The 19,756-nt window shown below is 41.7% G+C and overlaps 1 protein-coding gene across 1 annotated transcript; it reads left to right on the top strand.

Moving 5' to 3' along the window:
* Positions 1-21: 21 nt before the first annotated feature.
* Positions 22-18,690, top strand: GINM1 (glycosylated integral membrane protein 1). The gene is made up of 8 exons (XM_064708128.1): positions 22-260; positions 8,785-8,844; positions 9,021-9,117; positions 11,725-11,876; positions 14,050-14,206; positions 14,969-15,099; positions 15,789-15,952; positions 17,757-18,690. The coding sequence occupies exons 1-8, from the start codon at positions 156-158 to the stop codon at positions 17,863-17,865; spliced, it is 975 nt and encodes a 324-aa protein (XP_064564198.1). The 5' UTR covers positions 22-155; the 3' UTR covers positions 17,866-18,690.
* The last annotated feature ends 1,066 nt before the right edge of the window (positions 18,691-19,756 follow it).

A 19,756-nucleotide genomic window follows, 5' to 3' on the forward strand; every position in this document is an offset into this window, starting at 1 on the left:
GGCAGGGACGGTGACAGGGACAGGGACAGGGGCAGGGACAGTGACAGGAGCAGGGGCAGGGCCGAGGCAGGGCCGGCCCCCTCTCGCCGCCTCCCCCGCTTCCTCCCAGCCCCGCCTGTTGATGTTTCACTTGCTTTTAATTCCCGGGTCGCAAGATGGAGGCGGCGCTGGGACGTCGGGAGCTGCTGCTGCTGCCGCTGTCGCTGCTGCTGCCGCCTCTGGCCGCCGCTCTGCTGGGCCCGGCCGCGCCGCTGGGACAGGTACCGCCGGGGCCAGCCCTGTCCCGCCACTGCCACTTTCCCTGTCCCTCTCCCTGCCCCTGCCCCTGCCCCTGTCCCTCTCCCTGTCTCTGTCCCTCTCCTTGTTCCTGCCCCTGCCCCTGCCCCGGCCCCGGCCCGTGCCCCGCTCCCTCCCAGGGGTGAGCCCGACCCTGACGCGGGCAGACAGGGCTTCCCCTCTCCCTTTGCTGGTTCGTCCGTATGGGATTCGATGTGCCGTACCTGACAGGTCTGAGGGGGAAGGTGGTTACTCCTGTGCAATGTAGATGTGTTTATGTTGTGTTTTCAGGCTTGTCTGCCTACATCTCCATGGTTCGGTGCAGTAGAGGTACGCGCTGCATTAGGTCAACACTTGTGCTTAGCCTATTTGTGATTCGAACCAAGAGAAGGGGTGTATATCTCTTTGATGTATTGGTGTATATCTATAAACACACAGGGCATTGTGTTGCTTGTTTTTCTATTCCAATATCTATGCTGTATCTTGGTGACATCGCTTTTAAATTTGGTGGCTTTTAAAAAGAGTGGAAGGAATATTTTGGGTACTACTTAGGAGAACTTTACAGTAGGAAATAAAAAGAATTGCCACAGCACCAGGTGAGTTCTGACCTCAAGAATTACAGAAGAGCTGGGCACTTCTGCCTGAGCTTGAATCATGATCAGATACATCCTCTAAAATTGGTATAATTGTGAACTCAAGGTGTAAGATCACAGAGGGAAGGTTTGTAGTCAACTTGTCTAGCCAATGTGAAGTTACTGACCAGTTACCTGAGTAAATTTATTATGTCTTTTTTCCCTCCAGAGTCACTTATTTATTAGTGTAATAAAGTGAAACATTTCCAAAAAGCCTGGCAGAGGCCCTGAGCTGGCACATCCTGTGTTGCGAAGCAGGATTCATTCCTGGCCTCACTTCCTGGTTCCTGCTTCTCCTTATGAGCTTCTGAAGAGAGACCTCCTTAGCTCTGATTTCAAGATCAGGGGATCTAGATCTTCAGACTCCTACAGAAGTGCCTGAATGCCTGGAGTGAGGTGTGCCAAAGAGAGCAGAGGGAGCTCAATATTTGGGTATTTTGCCTGTCCCTCTGAGAAAGGGAGTGCTGCCTTGAATTTGCCAGAAGGCTCATGAAGTGACAATGTAATGCAGACTTGTGCTCTTGCTCACCTTCTACCCAGAAACTGTTACACTTCACCCTGAAACTACAGCTTGGTGGCATTAAAGCTTTTTGTCACTGCTGGCAGCTTTAAAGGACACTGAGGCACATTTGTGTCTGCTGTCTTGGGATGTGACAGTGTGGGCACAGGGGTGCTGGAGCAGTGCCATGTGAGGCAGCTTGGGGTCAGAGATAGAACACATATGGTTTGGGGTCAGAGATAGAACAGGTATGTTTTGGAGTGTGGGTAGAGCTTGACTTAGGAACTGTAGTGCCTTATGGGCACAGTTGTGCTGTTAGTGAGGTTGAGTTTGTCCATTTGTGCCGTGCTGCTCATGTGGTCTTGTGAGCTCATGATTTGCTAGTTTGGAAGTGTCTACACTCTTAGTTTTATACGGGTCTGGTGGCCTAAGTATATGCAGAAAAGTCTAGGAGTCAAAAAGGGACACACAAATCTTTACCGTAATGTTTTTTTTTTTTTTTTTAATGTTTAACTTAGCAAAATAAAAACCTATGTTTTCTCTGCTCTATTTAGTTTTGTACATACAGGACCAGTTTTGATGCAAAGGGAACAGTGTGTCTGGAGAAAGTTTTGAGTAGAAGAGTCAATGTTTTTTGACACTGAGCTGTTTTTTGGTGGCCTGTTAGGAACAGAAGTGCCTTGGCAGTGGGAATGCCATGCTGCCTTCAGAAGCTATGATCTCAGTGACAGTGGGCTATAGGGTCAGATCAACTGTGGTGTTTCCTCAGGATGGCTTGGGACTGCAGACTGGTTGGAGCAGGCAGCATCAACATGGTCAGCTTTGCTTTGGCTGGGCACCACAGCTGTGCTTTACAACTCTGTGAGCCCACTGGCTGCACTCTACTAACAGCTTCACATTTTGTTAACTCTTCCATGGGGGGATTAAAGCTGGTGTCAAAGTTTACCTCTGTGCTGATGGCAGTGGTGTTACAAGAACCATAGTGGAAAGACTGAGGAAAAACCTTGAGACACTGGAATAGCATTTTGTAAGGCTGAAATGCTTTTGTTCAGCTCTTTTGGAATGTGAACGCCTCAACTGTTGTGCAATACTTGTAATTTCTTAAAAAAGCTGTTTTGAAATCTGGACCCTTTTTTTAACATTAGCATATCTGTTCTGGTTTTTAGTTCTCCTCATAAAATTTGGATATGCAAAACTGGACTAAAAATTGATTGATTTTAGACAAAATTTGGAGGTGGTTGTTGTTGTTTTGGGCTTTTTTTTTCTTTAAAAAATTTAAAGGGAATGATGCAATAGGACAACTGACTTTCATGTTAAAGTAATGTTTCTGGTGCAAGGTCAGGAATAAGGTTTTATGCTTTAGAGTATTTTTTTAGTGTGCTGATAGGAACTGGCTGAAAGCAGTGCTAACACCATGTTATTTGCTTATTCTGTTTACCCCTTGATAATTTAGGCTAGCAGAGCTCTTTCTAAATAACATATTTGCCTACCAGACTTTTTTTTTTATTTTTAGTTTAGTTCACTTGCCTGGAAAAAAGAATTATATTATTTATTGCCTGCAAAAAATTTAGTGCCTGTGTGGATGTGTCGTTTCACAACAGCAGGAAATAATCTTCACTGCATCAACCATTTGATGCAGTGAGTACAATGTATTTTAATCAAAGAAGATACTTGTTAATAGCAGTGTGCTGGAATGTTTCTTCCATCACTTTATGTCAGTTTCTCTGTTAGCAGCCTGGCACATGGGAATTTTGGGCCTAAAAGAGCTGACATCATCTTCCGATGTATATTTGATTAAATGAAAGCAGTATGATGCAACTGTGTCTTGTGATTCGAGACTGAGTATTCACCTTTAAAACTCAAGATAAAATATCATAGTATGAGTTGGTTTAACAGAGAAGATCCAAAGGCAATTAATTCTAGTAACACACATAGGGGAAAGGGAAGGATAAGCCATATTATAGTAACAGTCATTGTAAAACAAGGAAGGAATGAAAGTAAGTGTGCTTCTTCAGAAAAGCAAAGTAAAGGAAAAAGCATCATGTCAGATTATTATATTAAGAAAGAGTTCAGCTTTAGCTAGTTAAGAAAATACTGGATGTTGTTATCTTCCGCTAAATACTGTCATGCAGTTTAATAATGCCAAATCTTGATGGAGAAAATTTTGTGCAAAAGTTGTCTAAAATGTGAAGGACAAATTATAATCCTGCAAACTTGTGAAATTCTATCTTGTCATGTCAAGCTTTTACCATGGTTACTTCTCAATTCAGTTATGCCTGATTGCAGTTAAGACTCTACAGCATAGTTCTGTTTTAATTCTTACAAATGAGTTATGTGAAGCATGGATCATAGAGCCCTGGATTGCAGTATACAATTACACTGTTTGGAGCCAGTTGTCCATGTGAGTGCCAGGGCTCAAGTGGTGTGAGCTTGTGTAGTAGTTTTGTTTGTCTATTCAGACACTGATTTTCCCATAATCTCTTCTCAAATTTAGAAACAGGTTATTGGTTTTGTCTATTTTTTACCTGTTTGGCAACCTGACATTTTTCAGTCGCAGACGGGATATCAGCAGTGCCTGTGTAAAGGCTGTGAGGGGATTGTCTGCCTTTCAAGTCTCTGTACAGCTGGCCATCTTGTAAAGCATTGTGCCATCTGTTCCCAGGGCTGCCCACTTGGCTCCCCACAGGCCTTGGAGCAGAAGGAGCCTTGTTTGGGGAGCCTCAATGGAGAACAGCTGTGCTTCAAGTGGGCCGGCTGCTAGCAGCAGAATCCTGATGGGCTTTGTGTGACTGATGGGGCTGGGTAGGACTGAGCAGTTACCCTGTACTGGGAGAAACTCTACAGTGCACCCCATCAGGTGTTCACTGCCTGTGGATAAAGTTTTTCCATGATTCTTTAATCAGATAATCAGATAATCAGATCTGTTTGAAGTTCCTGCGTGATTGGACCCATCCACTTTTTCTTTTGCGGCATTTTTTTACAAAGCAATATTAAGTGAAATATTCTCTGTAGATTTGTATGGTTAGTCTTTGAGAATTAATGAATATTTCCTTTTAACTTATGCCAGATGCTTTATATTCTTTGCTGACATCTTTCCCCTTTTTGTTCTTCTGCTGCTACTGCAATTATACTGCCCCAGTTACCAGTCCTGGATTCTGTTGTAGCACACAGTGGAAGAGAAAAGGAACCGAAACTGATCACTACCTGCTTACCTCTGCAGATCCAAGCTCACAGAAATTCACTAGTTCACTATAACCTGTGCCATCACACTGTTAGAGCTGCTGCCTAGCTGTCCTAGAACAGAATGACTTACATTTCCTGTCCTCTTTGCAGGTTCTGTGGCCTTTGCCACTGTAAATATCACTGCTGGAGTACTAAAACAGGGATGAGAAATCATAGGAAAACTCAGGAGAGACATTTACATCCTAAGAATGATAGGGCCATTGTTTGTGCACATTGGAGTTTTGTGTGAAGGCATTTACCAGCACAGGAGGGGACAAGGGGCTGCAAAGTATGGAATGGGGTCAATGGTAAGCTGAAAGCACACCCCAGTTCTTAGGGACTTGAATTGCTTCTTGGGGTTGTAATTTTGTTCTGGCTCTGTCAAAGCACTGCTTTTTCAAATATCCCAGTGAATTCAGAACCTTTTAAATTACAGGCCTGTCTGAAACTTGCATGATACTTGCATGTTAATACTGAAAAGTGTATTGTAAGTTATACAGCCAAGTTTTACACTCACAGCGAAATTGACAGTGCAATAGTATGGAACTGCTGCAGAGTTCCCGTGTTCTGCTCTCAGTGGCTTTGTTACTGCAGGATTGGCTTACTATGCTTTTACAAAATAAGGGATGTGGGGTTATTTGCTGAAGTACATAACCACAAAACATATCTATGAAGCACTATAAAACACTTTCTTCCCCTCCACCCTCAGGCTGTGAATTTTGTTATGGTGACATTAAAAAAATTCCTCTGTTGAACTTAAAGGATGTTCTGTAAGTGTGTGTGTCTTCAGCCCTAGGACTGGAAAGATGGGGATTTGAGTTATCACTGGAGCACTTTCTAGCAAGTGTGGCTTGTCACACCAGGCATTTCATCCTGAAAGACTGGTACAAGAGCTGTTGGCCTGCCACAACTGTTTCCCTCCCCTTTAGGAGGCATAAATAACTCATGGCTCTTGAGCACTTACCAACATGCAGATATTGAAGGGGTACCAATCAGGCCTGTGATGACAGGGGCAGTGCTGTGCATCCCTTCTTCCCTGCTGTGGGTGAAAGTGGCTTACCTGGGATGGTGCTCTGCTCTCCTGTGAGCTGCTGTTTCCTTTCCCCAGCACTCCTGCCCAGCGTTCCATCTCAGTTGGCATGCATCTTGTTGTTTTTGCCATCCTGTAGGTTGTTACGGGGTATGTGTAGGGTCAGGAAGATTGGCCACAGCAGGACCCATTGAGTTTTGAGTGTGGTACTACAGAAGACACCATGGGAAGCCATGGGAAGACAGCAATATGAAACCCACCTTCAAGGAAGGGTTAAGAGCTGGAACACTGCTCTTTTCTGTGGGAAGATAAGAAGAGTAATGAACAACCTGTTCATAAATTGCAAAATGAGAGCATATGACAACTGAGTAGAATGGATGTACAGAATATGGGAAGATCTCAGCAGAATTTGTTGGATCTGGATGTGAACAGACTAGTCCCAGGGACAGCAACAGCATGAGTTCTCTGTTGTATGTGAACACAAAATTGCAAAGGTCATGATGCAGCTGCTGTAGGGGAATACTGATCATTGCTCTGAGTTACTGAGGAGCTTTACGAATCTGTATCATTAAGGAGATGCATCACCATCACCTGAGATGGTGGTGAGGACAGGTGTCTGCCAAGGAGATGCTGCAAGGACAGACGGATCACGCAGCAGAGGCAGTCTGACAATCTGTGTGCATCAGAACAAGGAGCCCAGCTCATTCTTCCCAGCTGTGTTCTTGGATCTCTTGTGCTTGTCCAGCTCTTCCTTGCTTGTTCAACTGACAGAAAAATGGTCTGACAAAAAAGGGAAAGTTTTTGTTCCAATTTAATGAGCTAAATTACCTCACTGACTTGGGACGGGTGAGAGAGAGGGATAATGTGCAGGAGAGATCTGCACTCTCTCTTTCAGTGGCAGAGGCAGCAAGTGGTTAAACTGTCTTATTTTTGTCTGCACCTTGCAATCTGTTTTTTGAACTTTTGACAGCACAGAAGTGATCCACTGAAATATTTCATTTCTTAAACATGTAGCATGTTCTTCAAGTGCAAGTTTTCAGTATGTTCCAGAATTCATAACAGTGCTTGTGGATACAGTGTCAACAGAGCTGACAGCTGTTTTGAAGGAAATTAATCATTGTATGTATAGCTAACTTTGTACATTTAACAGTCAATTGTTGAGCATATCTAGCTTCCTTCATGCCTTCACTTTCAAATAAAGCATTTGATTAAAAAGAAAAAAAAAAGGAGGGGATTTTCCTATTTTTCATCAGTCATTTCCTTTTTCTTGTAATCTCAGTGAGTCTCTTTGTAGATGTCGAAAGAAGATTGTGAAATATTTTCTGTGTAAAAAAACTCTCAGATGTAATTCAGAGCTTAAAAATGAGGGACTGTTAAGACTGCCAGTAAAATCCATCTTCTGTGCCCTTTGAATTCCCAGAAAACAGAAAAAACTAGGAACAAAGTTTTGGTAATCTGTTTAACAGTTTGAGAGTGTAAAAGACTTAGAGCTCTGAGTGCTAAGAGCTAAAAGATCTAAAAGTTTGGTGAATTTTTATTTTATTATTAATATACACAATTCTTAAAGTATGAGAAGGAAATGAGAGGTTTGAGGAAATCACAGGAAGACAGGATAGAATATATCCTGTGTTAATACTGTTAATCCAGTTTATATTTTCAGTTAAAGAGTTCACTTGTCTGACTAATTTGGCAATTTTAATTTCCTTTGAATAGCTAGGATTTAAGTTTTGAAGAAAAGCCAATATAAAAACCTGTTTCATAGAAGGGGCACTGAGGAAGAGATTTCACTTTGGTCTCAGTGGCCAGAGAGTTTTCCTGCTGATATGCCAAATGGGTCTGAAGTATTTCCAAGTCGCTTTGAACCAAAAAGTTATCTGTGCTAGGTCTGGAACCATTCTTCTCATGATGCCAGATTCCAGCTGAATCAGACTTGGAGGTTGTTTTTCAGTTTTTGACAGTTCTGGCTACTCGGATATGGTAATTAACACCTATTGTTTCAATGATTTTTTGACATTCTTGTCACGCTTCAGAGTTTTCTGTTCCTGAACTGGGCTGTATTATGTTAGGTATTGTATATTTCACGTATTTTCTGGCTGAAAATCTAGTGTTGTGTAAAAATACAAAATGAAAAGTCTTATTGTGTATTTACATTTGTAATTTATTTTAAATTCTGAGCATGTATGACTTTTTATTGAGACATGACTCACTTTTTAACTGTTGGTTGTGAAACAATGACTCAACTACAGAGCTAAAGAAGATGCTGAAAGTATGGACATGTTTTCCACAGGAAAAGGAATCGACAGAATCACCATAGCAATAAGTGCCATATCCAGGTGTTAATGAAATGAAGTTGTAATGATTTAAGGCTTCCACAGGCCAAATACAGAGCTTAACATTATTTTTAAGTGGTGTCTGAGGAAGGCAGTGTGGCAGTCATTACTTTTGGCTATGTGCAAGCAAGATTTGATTTTTGTATGTAGTTTTTTTCAGGGACAGACTTGGGACACTTCAGGTATCATTTGCAAACCAGCCCCTGAAATTACAAGGGAGAAATAAGAGGACAGAATGAGTGATTCAATAAATTACAGCAATTAGGGTTTGAATAAAGAAGCAAATCTCCCTTTTCTGTGAGTTTGAGGTGTCCCATGTGTCATAATTTGGGAATCATAACCAAAGAAAAAGAATTTCTGCTGACAAAACTGAACATTCTGTAGTATAGACTAACTTCACTTTGAAGACTAACTGAAGTGCTTAAAAAACATTTACAGAGAATCTGATTTTTACCTTTTGTGGTCTATTATTTTTCAGCTGATATGAGAGACTGCCATTATATCCGTGTGAAATAAGTGATTATTATTATTATCTTTATTACAAAAACCCACAAACTATACATAGGGGAATGCAGATGTCATTCTTTCTCATCAATCCTCTTTACTAAAAAGAGGTGTGAAAAAAAACAGACTGTTCCTTGCATGAAACAAGAAAGCATATTTCTTTTCCTTCTGTCTGCTGGATAGAAAGCTCTGGGCTTAGTAAGAAGTCATTCTGCCAGGACAGTACAAGAAAGTTGCAGTGGTTCATGTGTTTTCTCGAACTTACATCTCTTGTGTTTGTTTTTTTTCCAGGATGCAATTAGGGTTGGTGTTATGATGCTGAACACCAGTGGAGAACTGCACAAAGTACAGGTTTGTCTGGTTTTTCTATTTATTCAGTGAATTAATATGCAGCAAAACAAAGTCTGCAGCAGCTGCAAGTACATCCTTTATTCTGACATCAGTCAGTATGGAGTGTGTTTATCTGAGAGCAGGATTGCAGCACAGGGGCAGGAAACATGCACTCATCCTGGCTGTCTTTCTTTCAGGTTCTTTTTAACATCACCTATGTTAATGGACAGGTATATCTAAATGACTTCCCTATGAAAAGCGGGGTTGCCCACATAACATGCCAAACAATAATATGTGAGTATTCTCTTTTCTTTTTTTTAAATTTTCCTCCCTCCCCTGGGGTATTTGGCTTCCCTGTTTTCCAGTAACCAAAGCTTACAATGGCTGTGTGTTCTGTATTTTGTAAACCAGAGCATTGTGGAAACAAAACATTTCCCAAGGTAGAACAATTTTGGTATTAAAATGGATCAAAATAAAATCTTACCGCCTTCATCTCAAGTCACATTAACAGGCTTGTGTGTAAATGGTCTCATCTGAAATCCAGACCCTGCCCATCTTTTCAAAAGCATGTTTTGCACGACAAGCTAGACAATGTAAACAGAAGGATGCAACCCCACCCTGCTAATGGCTGTGTCCCTAGGTTGGTTGGCATGTATCCAGAAGGAGATTCAATAACAAAAGTATGAATTGTTGTTAGGAAGATCTTTTAAGGGTATCACTTCTCTGTCTATTGGACAAACAAGTTTCTGCTGGATAGGATATTATAACACAAATACTGAACTTTAATGACTGCAGTAGTTAATGACTTCAAATTGTCTTGAACCTGCTGATTTTCCACTGATTCAATGGTAGATTTTTTTGGGAAAAAACAGAAAGTACTGTGTAATTTTTTTGGAGATCCACAGAGCATATTGTATAATTAATTAAACAAGGACCATTATTTAGGCTTCTGTTGTATTAAGAACAATCTTCTGCTGCATGAGATGCAGTCAGTCTCTAGGTTGATACCTGAGGTCATCCTCATCAGGCTCTTAGAGAATACTAACACTTTTTCAAATTGCTTCTCTGAGCTGTGACCTTGTTGCTTGAACCCTTCTTTCCCAAGCATGATCAATTATTAATTAGACAGTATTTCTTTTCTGGAGAGGGAGAACAGTAATGAAATTCTCTTTTACTGGTACAAAACCATAGCAAAACATCATTTACTTGCAAAATAACTCACTCCAGAAAAATAGGTATGATTTTATTGACTAATTCTGAGAGCTCCTGAGCACTCTCCTGTAGTTCCTATTAATTTCCCAAATCATAGTTGTAGCACTTGCAATGACTGGTTTTGAATCTGAAACACTGAGGAAAATACTGATTGGACTTGGGAGCCAGAAACCTGAAATTCTTTATCTCCATATTTGGGTCTGAGTCCCCAGCACAGTACCTCTCTCTGTTACCTGTAATGTAATGTTTATACTGTTTAAATTATTGACAACAAATTGACGTAGTGTTTGTAAAATGCCAAAGAAATATCAAGATATTTATAAATAGAGGGGGAAAATGCTCCTGAGTGTATATAAAAACAAAACTTGACCTTAATTGTCATGCTTTTGAATATTGGAGACCATATACCCTGACATCATTGTTGGATCATTCTTGGCACCTACATCCCCATTGAAGTTCCACCAGGTGTCAGTTTTGGAAGTGCGTGTCACTCCTGTGAATGTAGAGCTGGTTGAACAGCCTGACACCTGGGAAAAGCTGGGAACACGGGGAGCTCCAGCTGCTTGGCATCTCAGAGGCTTTGGGCCTGTAGTGCATGCTTGCTGCTCCAAGTCAGAAAACATTCTGCAACCAGGTTAGTGCCCTGGCTCACACCTGCAGGGAACTGTCCTTCTGCCACTTATTTTGGCAATGGAAGACATTACTAAATTATGCCAGAAAGTATTTTTCTATATTTTAAATAAGAAAAATGGCTTTATGACGACAGGGATCACAGCATAAAAGTAGTAGTTACTGTGGCTTAGCAGCAGGGATGGTTTGGTCTCAGTTCATGTCCCTTGGTATCTGCATGCTGGAGAGATCCCCCACCTCCACTCTTGTGCTACTCCAGATTTCAGTTCTAGCATGCCCTCACCTGAAGCAGAGGTGTGGTAACTGGGAGAGGGATACTGAGACTATGCAGAAACAACCAGGGTAGAAAGGCAGTTTTGTGTGTACTTGCAGAATATTAAGTTGTTGAAATAGCTGAAAGCTTTTGGGTAGGAAGAGAGGTTGAGGTGTCACCAGTCACATATGAAAACAGAGAGGGGGATGGAAAAATACGTAGGAGGGAACTGGCACTCATCTTGAGCAGGAGATGCAGTGTGCCTGGAAAAGACCATATTTGTTTCTGTATTCAGAGGAAGGGGAATGCTGTGCAAATGAAGATGTTTACACAGGTGGCTGGTGAGGCTGGGGCATTACTCTTATGAACTCCTTTGGACAACTGAAATAAGAATACAGCAGTAACCAAGCCAAAAAGCTCTGCTTAGAGTGCTTAAATGCAAACCTCAAAGGCAGGGATGTGAGTACAATCCCTGAGTCAGGGGATTGTACAGCTCTGCTGTGTTATGAGACCTGCTCTGGGTCTGATTTGGTGATATACTGGTAAAAAAATCATGGCACCTGTTTTAGCTGTTGCCCAGATTACTGCTGGTGGTAAAAGCAGTTATGGAAGTGTTCAGGACATCAGCATAACACACATGTTCTGGCATCTCTGGCGTGATGCTCGTGGTACTCTGACTTCTCCATTCAGGTGCTGCTTGTGCAGAGGCATCTGGGTCAGAGCTGCACCTCTTTTCTCTATGGCTGGGTACTGCTTTCTGACTGAGGTGGTTTCTCCTTGAAAATCATGACATTGTGTGTTAACAGTGGAGAACAGAAGTTTGGATAACTTACCGGAGCAACAGCACCTGGGAACCGTCAGTGTTCGAATCATGGTTCACCAGTGGCCTTTGGCATCCACTTCTGATTTGCAGCTGATTGTCATTCAGGAAGAAGTGACAGAAATTGATGGGAAACAGGTAAAAAAAGCCCTGCTACAACATTCTGCTTGTTTTTCATGTAGGAGAGGCAAGTAGTTCCCAGGGATTACAAGGTTTACATGTATCTGGTTGATGATTAGAACACAAAGTATATAATTAATGTTAACTAACACAGTACCGAGGGAGACAACAGCAGAGTTGTCAGCATAACAGTGAGGGTGTCTCATGAGGAAACTCCAAGTGTTAATGCTTCTTTTCATATTTTAATAATTGTCATTAACTATATCACATGCACTTTGAATAAGTGAACTTGTGCAAGCAAAGCCAGACTCAAAAGCAAGAGCTGATTTATAAAATAATGTACAAAACTAACAAAAGGGCCATAGGCTCATTCTGCATCTTGAGGTTTTCCCCACTGTTTATTCCAAGCTAACAAAAGGTTTCAAGCAAGAAGCATGGGGAACAGCTTGCAGCAGGAAACTCCTATGGCAAGTGGGCTTACTGTGAAAGCCCACTACACCTGAGAGCTTAGTCTTAGAAGACTTTGCATGTAAGACAGTTTGAATCTTGATAATGAGCACGAATTTTGAGATTAATAAGCACCTCCACCCCTCTGATTCTAACTATTTGCACAAATAGCAGTCATTGTGAGGGGCTGCAATTCTAGCTGAGGTTGAAATGTGCAGAACTGAGTTCTGAAAATCACCTATATAGTGTAGTTGATTTACTAACTAAGGAGATTCTGTAGAAAAGATCCAGCTGCTGGTCAGCAACTGGCTTATTTCTGTGTCATATTTCTGCTTCTGCACATCTGCATCTTACATGTAGCCAGGCTTTTTTGAAGCTGGCTTGTGTTCTGCTGCCTTTTTCTTTCTTTAAGGGATAATAATCATCATATCATTGATCCTTGGTTAATTGCATGGTCAGCACACAGTAGTTTTTACAGAGATCTGTATCATGTCAGAATCTCAGTCTGTTAGTGGAAAGCCCCACGGAGAGGTCTGTAGCTTTTCCAATGAGGTCTTTATGCGACTGCTAATAGCCTAAGAATCATGGTTTGGTTCAGTTGTTACATAACAATGGCATTGTGTTTCAGGCCTCAAACTAGACACCACAGTGCAATTCAGATTTTCATAGGGACCTAGTAAAAACAAGCAGAAAGCCAATGAAAGTCTTGATTGTTCCTTTAAGTCAAAAGCAGTCTCAAATAAGCACAGCAGAGGAGCAGAATCACCTCCCTCAACCTTCTGGCCACATTGCTCCTGCAGCTCCAGGACAGAGTTTGCTTTCTGGAATGTGGGTGCACATTCCTAGGTCATGTTGAGCTTTTCATCCACCAGCATTCCCAATTCCTTTTCTCTAAGGCTGCTCTTTATCCATTTGCTGCCCAGCCTGTACTCGTGCTTGGAACTGCCCCAACAGCACCTTGCACTTGGCCTTGCTGAACTTCATGAGGGGTTCACTTCTCAGGCCTGTTCAGCTGCTGCTGGGTGTCATCTCTTCCCTTCAGCAGGCTGACCACATGGTGTCATAAGCCAACTTGCTGAGGGTGCACTCAGTCTCACTGTCTGTGGAGCAGCAAAGTTGCTACACAGCAGCAGTGCAAATACCCATCCCTGAGGACACCCCTTGTCACTGATGTCCATTTGGATGTTGAGCCATTGGCTCAATATCACACTTTCTAGAGTGCAAGCATCCAGCCAATGCCACACACAATGCCTGGTCCATCTGTCAAGTGCATGTCTCTAGGCTGGAGAGGAGGAGTGCAAACAGGACACTGTCAAATGCTGTGACATTTGGCTTGCAATTGTTGAAAACAAGCAATGTTCCAGCAAAAGCAGAAATGTCAGTCTTGCCTTAGCAAGAATTTCACTGTTTGCAAGTGCTTTCACTACATATTTGAGTTTTCCATGCCCTAAAATGCCTCCCTGCAAGATGACAGTGATATACCATGTAAGTGATTAAAAAAGCCCATGAAGTGACTACCATGTGCTTTTGCAGGAAGCAAGACCCAGTCTGTTCAGCATATTTTCTGATGTGGCATGGTCTACAGAAGTGTGATATGTGAAAACAAAGAATACCAGTTCATGTTATAATAGCTCTGGGTGTACATCTTAGTGGCCTCGAAGTTTCTGGGATGTACTGTTGGCCTCTGCCAGGCTGCTTCAGTCTTGCTTTAAACTCAGTAATGTCATGTTTGCATCTTTTGTAGGTCCAGCAGGAAGAAGTAACAGAAATAGATATTTTAGTAAAGGACCTGAGAGTACTTAGACATTCCAACTACACGGTCCCTTTGAAGGAGAGCATGCTGTACTCCATGCCAAGGGACAACGATGTGTTATTTACACTGCCCAACCTCTCAGGAAAAGGTATCTCTCAGCTCTTAAGTAGCATTTTCATCCATATTCAAAGTATCGCTTTACAGGGTAAGAGAGCATCATTTATCCCTTGTTCTACATAGTGAAAGTTTCTTCATTAACAGGGATGGGTTCTATTTTATATGTCTTAGTTTTTATTTTTTTTAAACACCTAAATTCAGCTCCTCATATTCGGTATTTTATTTGTTTGTTTTCAAATCTGTTCTCCTTTGAAGTACTTGATACTTGGCAGCCTGCAATCCAGACATCTGACAGGAGTAAATTTCTCTCTCAGATCTGCAATGGAAGTTTCTCTACAGCTCCCCCTTTTTCCTGAGAATGAAAGAGAAACTGTAGAGGAAATACCTGTCTGGGTCAATTCCAAACCACAGAACAGTTTTCTGTTATTAAACTTGAACAACTTAAAAGCAATAGAAGTTACTTGATGCCTTAATTTTGTTTCAGTTTTTTTTTAATCAAAAACTGTCAAGGATTTAATTGGAGTAGAATATTTTAATCTAGTCCATCACCCTTTAATCTGATGACAGGTGAAATTTACAGCTAAGGACATAGCTAAAGGCTGCACTGTAAGACTGTTTGTGCTTCTTATCAAGTTCACTGCTCAAGTCAAAAAAAGCCTTCTGTGTTCCTGCTGTAAATGTGTGAGAACTGTACCCTCTGAGGAGAAACATGTCTTTAGCATGTCTTTATTTTCCTTCAGAGTGGGTTGAACAAAACGCAAACTCTGCCCTAAATCTAGCTCTCCTTCTTCAGATACTCAAGATCCACTGCAGACTACCAGTCAGTACCTCATCCAGCAAGTAGAAACTACAGTGGATGAAGAGACATTACCTGGCAAGTTACCAGAGACCCCTCTTAGGACAGAACCTCCATCTTCTTACAAGGTGCTTTTGCTGTTTGTTTGCTTGCTGTAATTATTAGTATAATTATTAGTATATAAATACAGTTATTTAAAGACAGACAACCACTAAGACCAGTGGATTTTTGCAGACAAACTCCAAATAAATCAACCACTGTCAGCAGTGACAAGTCCAGTAGGAATCCATTGGGCTCCTTCTAAGTCTTGCCATGTTCTGACCACACAGATTCTTCACAATAGTCAGTTGTGACATTTACATTATACCAAGCTAAGCATTTTTGACATTTTCAAATATTGCTTAGCTTTGGATTCCACCATTTTCTCCTCACTCTGCCCAAGTGCTTACCCCTCTGAGAAATGGACCACTGGTCTCACCTGCTGTAGGAAACACAGTAACAGCTGGAGAAGTTCAGGTCCATCTTAGGCAAGGATGGATTTTATGTCCTCCTCTGTGGCCGAAACACATTTACAACCACTCTGTTCAAGTGTCATTCATTTTCCAAAGGGGCCTTTAATGAACAGAGAACTAAACCTTCACCTGTTTCAAACTTTGAACAATAAAGATAGCTGAGCCACCAGTCAACTCCACCATGCATTTATGTATGTTTAAGTAAAGTTATCACCATGTAAAGTGATTTAGCAGTAGCTAAAAAAATCCTCAAAACCCAGTAGTTGCTTTGTTTTGCAATCTTTGTATTTTTACCTATTTTATAGGTGATGTGCCAGTGGGTGGAAGATTTGAGAAAAGGGTTGTGCAGATTCTGGTTTCAGTCTCTACCTATCTTGTTTAGTTTCATGGAAGTTGTTGTTGTTGGAGTTGTTGGAGCAGCTCTTATTATCAAAGTCTTAAAGCTGATTCTCCCTTCTTGTGAAAATAAGTAAGTAATTTTTGTAATTATTTTTTTGCTTTGATGAAGACAAAATATTGACTAAAAGAATCTTCCGAGAAGCAGGCTCATTCTGTAGGATACTTGTAGCAAGAATTCAACAAGAAAGCTACTGGTAACTTTCCATTCCAAGTGCATTTCAGAGAGTCATGGGAAAGTATTTCATTGGAAATGTCTTTAGAATGTCATTTCATTGGAAATGAGCTGTCATACTGCCAGATTTTTATCAAGTCTTCTAAGGACTACATTGTGAGATGCCATTAACATAGTTCCAGGAAAGGAGGGTAGAAACTAGGTCTAAACAATTCCAACATCTCCAGGTCTTTTCATACTTCTACTGTGTTGGAGTTTTACAGTAGTTCTGAAAGGCCTCAAATTTAGCTTTGCAAATTTGCATGGGAATTCTCCAAGGGAGGGACCTACCTCTGTAGGCAGCTTCCAGGCCAGAGTGACTGGTGCTGGCATAGTTGGCCAGAGGCCACAGATAAAGCTGATTGCTGCAAGGGCTGTATCCACTCCCTGTGTTACCAGCAACACTAACATTTTTTGGGAGAGCAAGGTCTCAGAGCAAGGGGCAGAAAAATGAATTAGTAACTGTAGGTCATAAATCAGTGTAGATTTAGTGCTGGAATGGGCAAGGACATGTGCTTTAAAGCAAGCTAAGTCAGCTCTGGAGGAGCTGTCCCTTGGAACTTCCTGTTCCTTGGGAAGCGACAGAGCACAGCGTGCTTCATCAGCCCCAGGCACAGCTGATGGCTTCAAATGCATCTGATCAGCTGTGACTCTGAGTGGCCCTGCATGCATTAATTTATGCATCCACTCAGGTGTTCTTGGTCCTTCTGACAAACCAGGAAAATGGAGTGTTGGAAGATCAGGAAGGTTGGAAACTGCAGTGACAAAAGAGGCAGTGCTTCCCCTGGCATTTCACACTGTGCTGTCAGATGGGAGTGCCCTGGTTAGAGCAGGGACAGTGGAGAAACACTTTGTACTTTCCCCAGCAGTAAGCAGCTTACCACTGGCAGTAAGTAGCTTAACACTGCCATGCATGAAACTGAACTAAGTGGAACTGGGAAGAAAATTCTAATCCCAGCAAACTGTTCGGCAGAGTGGACGATAACCTGTCTGTAGCAGAGGTCAGTATGGAGCAGAGGAACCAGCCTGCAGTAATTTCTCTTCCAGATGAGAAACATGGGGCTTGCTCATGCCTTGTTAGAGTGTGTAAAGTTGTTGAACTGCCCTATCCATTAAAAAAAACCACAGACTAAACCCTCCAAAAAACAACCCCTAAACCAGACAGTTATTTTCTTGCTACCTGTGTAAAGTGGTTCTCTAAAGAATGGTAAAGGTTTAACTCAGGATTGTAAACCAGTCAGAATGAGCAGAACATCTCATCTGGTGAATGATAGTTGCAGATGTGAGTTGGGACCTCATCCCAAGTCTTCAGTGCCATTCTACGTTACACCGATAAAACTGGAGGCTGTTGCTGAGTCCTGGAGAATCAGCTACAGGTCCTGACAGCAAACAGTTTTAGGCTACTGTGAAACTGAGCAGCTAGAGCCTGCACTGCTGACATTTCAGATATAGAAACTGGGCAAAGGGAGCCCTCAGAAACCACAGCCACAACATTCTGGAAGCATTTTTCCTTGCAGCTTCATATAAGAGATATTATGAGGGTAATACTTAGTTGATGCATTGATTTAAACTAAGTTTGGGGATTTTAAGAGTAAGTCTAATTTTTAGAACACAGAATTGTTTTGTGTATTGTTTTCTAATGCCAGGTAACCTTACCTTTCAGGGGCATCCTTCTCCTGGATCAAGTTGGCTTTGTACCTGTGACTACCATCAGCCTGCCTTCAGACCTTTCAGACCGGAAAAATAATTTAGATGAGAAAGCATGTACTTAATGCAGTATTTACTTTGGAGTTACTGGTTTTTAAAAACACACTTTTAGTTGGATCTGATATTTGGCACCTGATCTTAATACCTTGTTTTTTTCCTGCTAAGAAAACTAAGTCAGTTGATTAATTGATAAAAGGCCACTCAGGCCGAGGCCCAAAGCTGACTTCCTTGTGCCTCTCCATAACAAGCAGCCTTTTCAGAAGCTTCAAAGTAGAACAGCGGCCTTTTCAGAAGTTTCAAAATAGAGCAGCTTTCCACCCTGAGGGCTACCATTGGTTTTAACTTCTGTGAAGTCACTTTTCCACACCTCAGACAGGATGCTGGCTGCCTTCATGCCCATAAACCAAGTCAGCTGTCCTGACTAACAAGATGATGAAATTCAGGGTGTCCTTAAGGTAGCATTCTTTTAAAAAATATGAGGAAATATTGCAAACATCAGCTGTGCCTGCAAACCTAAGTAAAGCTGCCCCACCTGGTTCCAGGTCTCATAGGGTCGAGTGTGTCTCGCCAGGAAGATACCACTACCAAACATTTGTGTTACTCAAAAGATCTGACATTTTGTATATGCAAAACAAAAATTTGAACAGAAGATTTATATTTCAAGCACTTTACATTTTTATGGTCCCTTCCACTCATAAAAATTGTTAGCAGTTGTAACCAGCTTGCTTTTTGTATCTGTGACAGCAGTACTCTATCAAGTCCCAGAAGAAAAATGAAAATTCCATTAAATTCTACAGAAATACTGGCTTACTATTGCTGAGTAGGCCCAGTCTGCTCATGCCAGTTTGTACTGTTAACATTTTTCAAATAAACATTTAAATTGTTTATTAGACTGTGTTCATGTGTGCATTTCTAGTTAGGTGAAACAGTGGTTTGCCAAACACTTCAGACTCAGGGCACTGTCTCTTTCTTAGCTTTTCATTGTTCTTACTTACAGAAATGGTTTGTCAAAAGAATGAATAGGAAAAAAACCTCAGAACTGTAACTACCTGACAGTAGACTGAGCACAGTTATCATCTGAGTGATCAGAATTACCTGTGCTCAGCTGGAGTTGTTAGAGTAAGGGAGAAAAGCTGGGACTCCCCCCTCCTCCTGCCCTAAGGAAACATCATGTGTTTAATGAGATCCAAGTTACTCAGGTGCTGCTCTGTGACAGGAGCAGCTCTCACTGTCTCGATGAGCTGACAGCACTGCAGTGATCAAAGGAACATTTCCAACACTGACTTTACCTTGTAAAAACACCAAACCAAACTTCACCACCCAGCAGTGCAGTGCGGTCCACACCACACCAGCTCAAGGTAACAGGAACACTGCTCAAACTTTTTTTGTTGTTTTTTTTTTTGGGTTTTATTTTTTGTTCTAGTACCTTGTGGGTGGCAGGGGATTGCCAGCCATGGCTGAGCAGGAAACTGCTCGGGTTAGCACAGGAGTGGTGACTGCACAGAGAAGAGCACGTATTCAAATTCAAGCAGGTGTAGACAAACTTGTCTGGTTTTGATATCGCCTGGCCCCTCCGTTCACATAGTTCAAGAAGAAGTGATGTTCAAGGCTTGAAGTTAGCTTCTTCTGGGGAAAAAAAATAGGACAGACAAGAAACACAGTAGTTCTCCCTTAGTGCATAAACACAGTAGGAATTATGCTGCAGATGGAAACTTGGCAGCTGTTTGCATGTGCTCTTCGCGTCCCTCCTTATGAAACTGGAAACCAAGCACCTGCAACAGCCACAAGATTTAGCTGCTCCAAACAGCTGCCACAAATGCAAATGTGTTGGTACTGCTTCAAAACTTGGCTGATTTCTGTAAAGTTATAAAGCAACAGGAAAGAAGTATCACCATCATGTTAATGGAATTCTAAAAATAGTGCAAATCTTGAACACAGTAGCTGCCACAGCTTCTG

The sequence above is a fragment of the Zonotrichia leucophrys genome, chromosome 3 (genome assembly GCF_028769735.1).
Source record: "Zonotrichia leucophrys gambelii isolate GWCS_2022_RI chromosome 3, RI_Zleu_2.0, whole genome shotgun sequence".
Classification (NCBI taxonomy): Eukaryota; Metazoa; Chordata; class Aves; order Passeriformes; family Passerellidae; genus Zonotrichia; species Zonotrichia leucophrys.

Bases quoted from the DNA above. Each gene is read 5' to 3' on its own strand.
- GINM1 (XM_064708128.1), top strand. From the start codon at position 156: ATGGAGGCGGCGCTGGGACGTCGGGAGCTGCTGCTGCTGCCGCTGTCG. The intron at 14,207-14,968 runs GTATCTCTCAGC...CTCCTTCTTCAG, and splicing joins GCCCAACCTCTCAGGAAAAG to ATACTCAAGATCCACTGCAG. The intron at 15,100-15,788 runs GTGCTTTTGCTG...CCTATTTTATAG, and splicing joins AACCTCCATCTTCTTACAAG to GTGATGTGCCAGTGGGTGGA.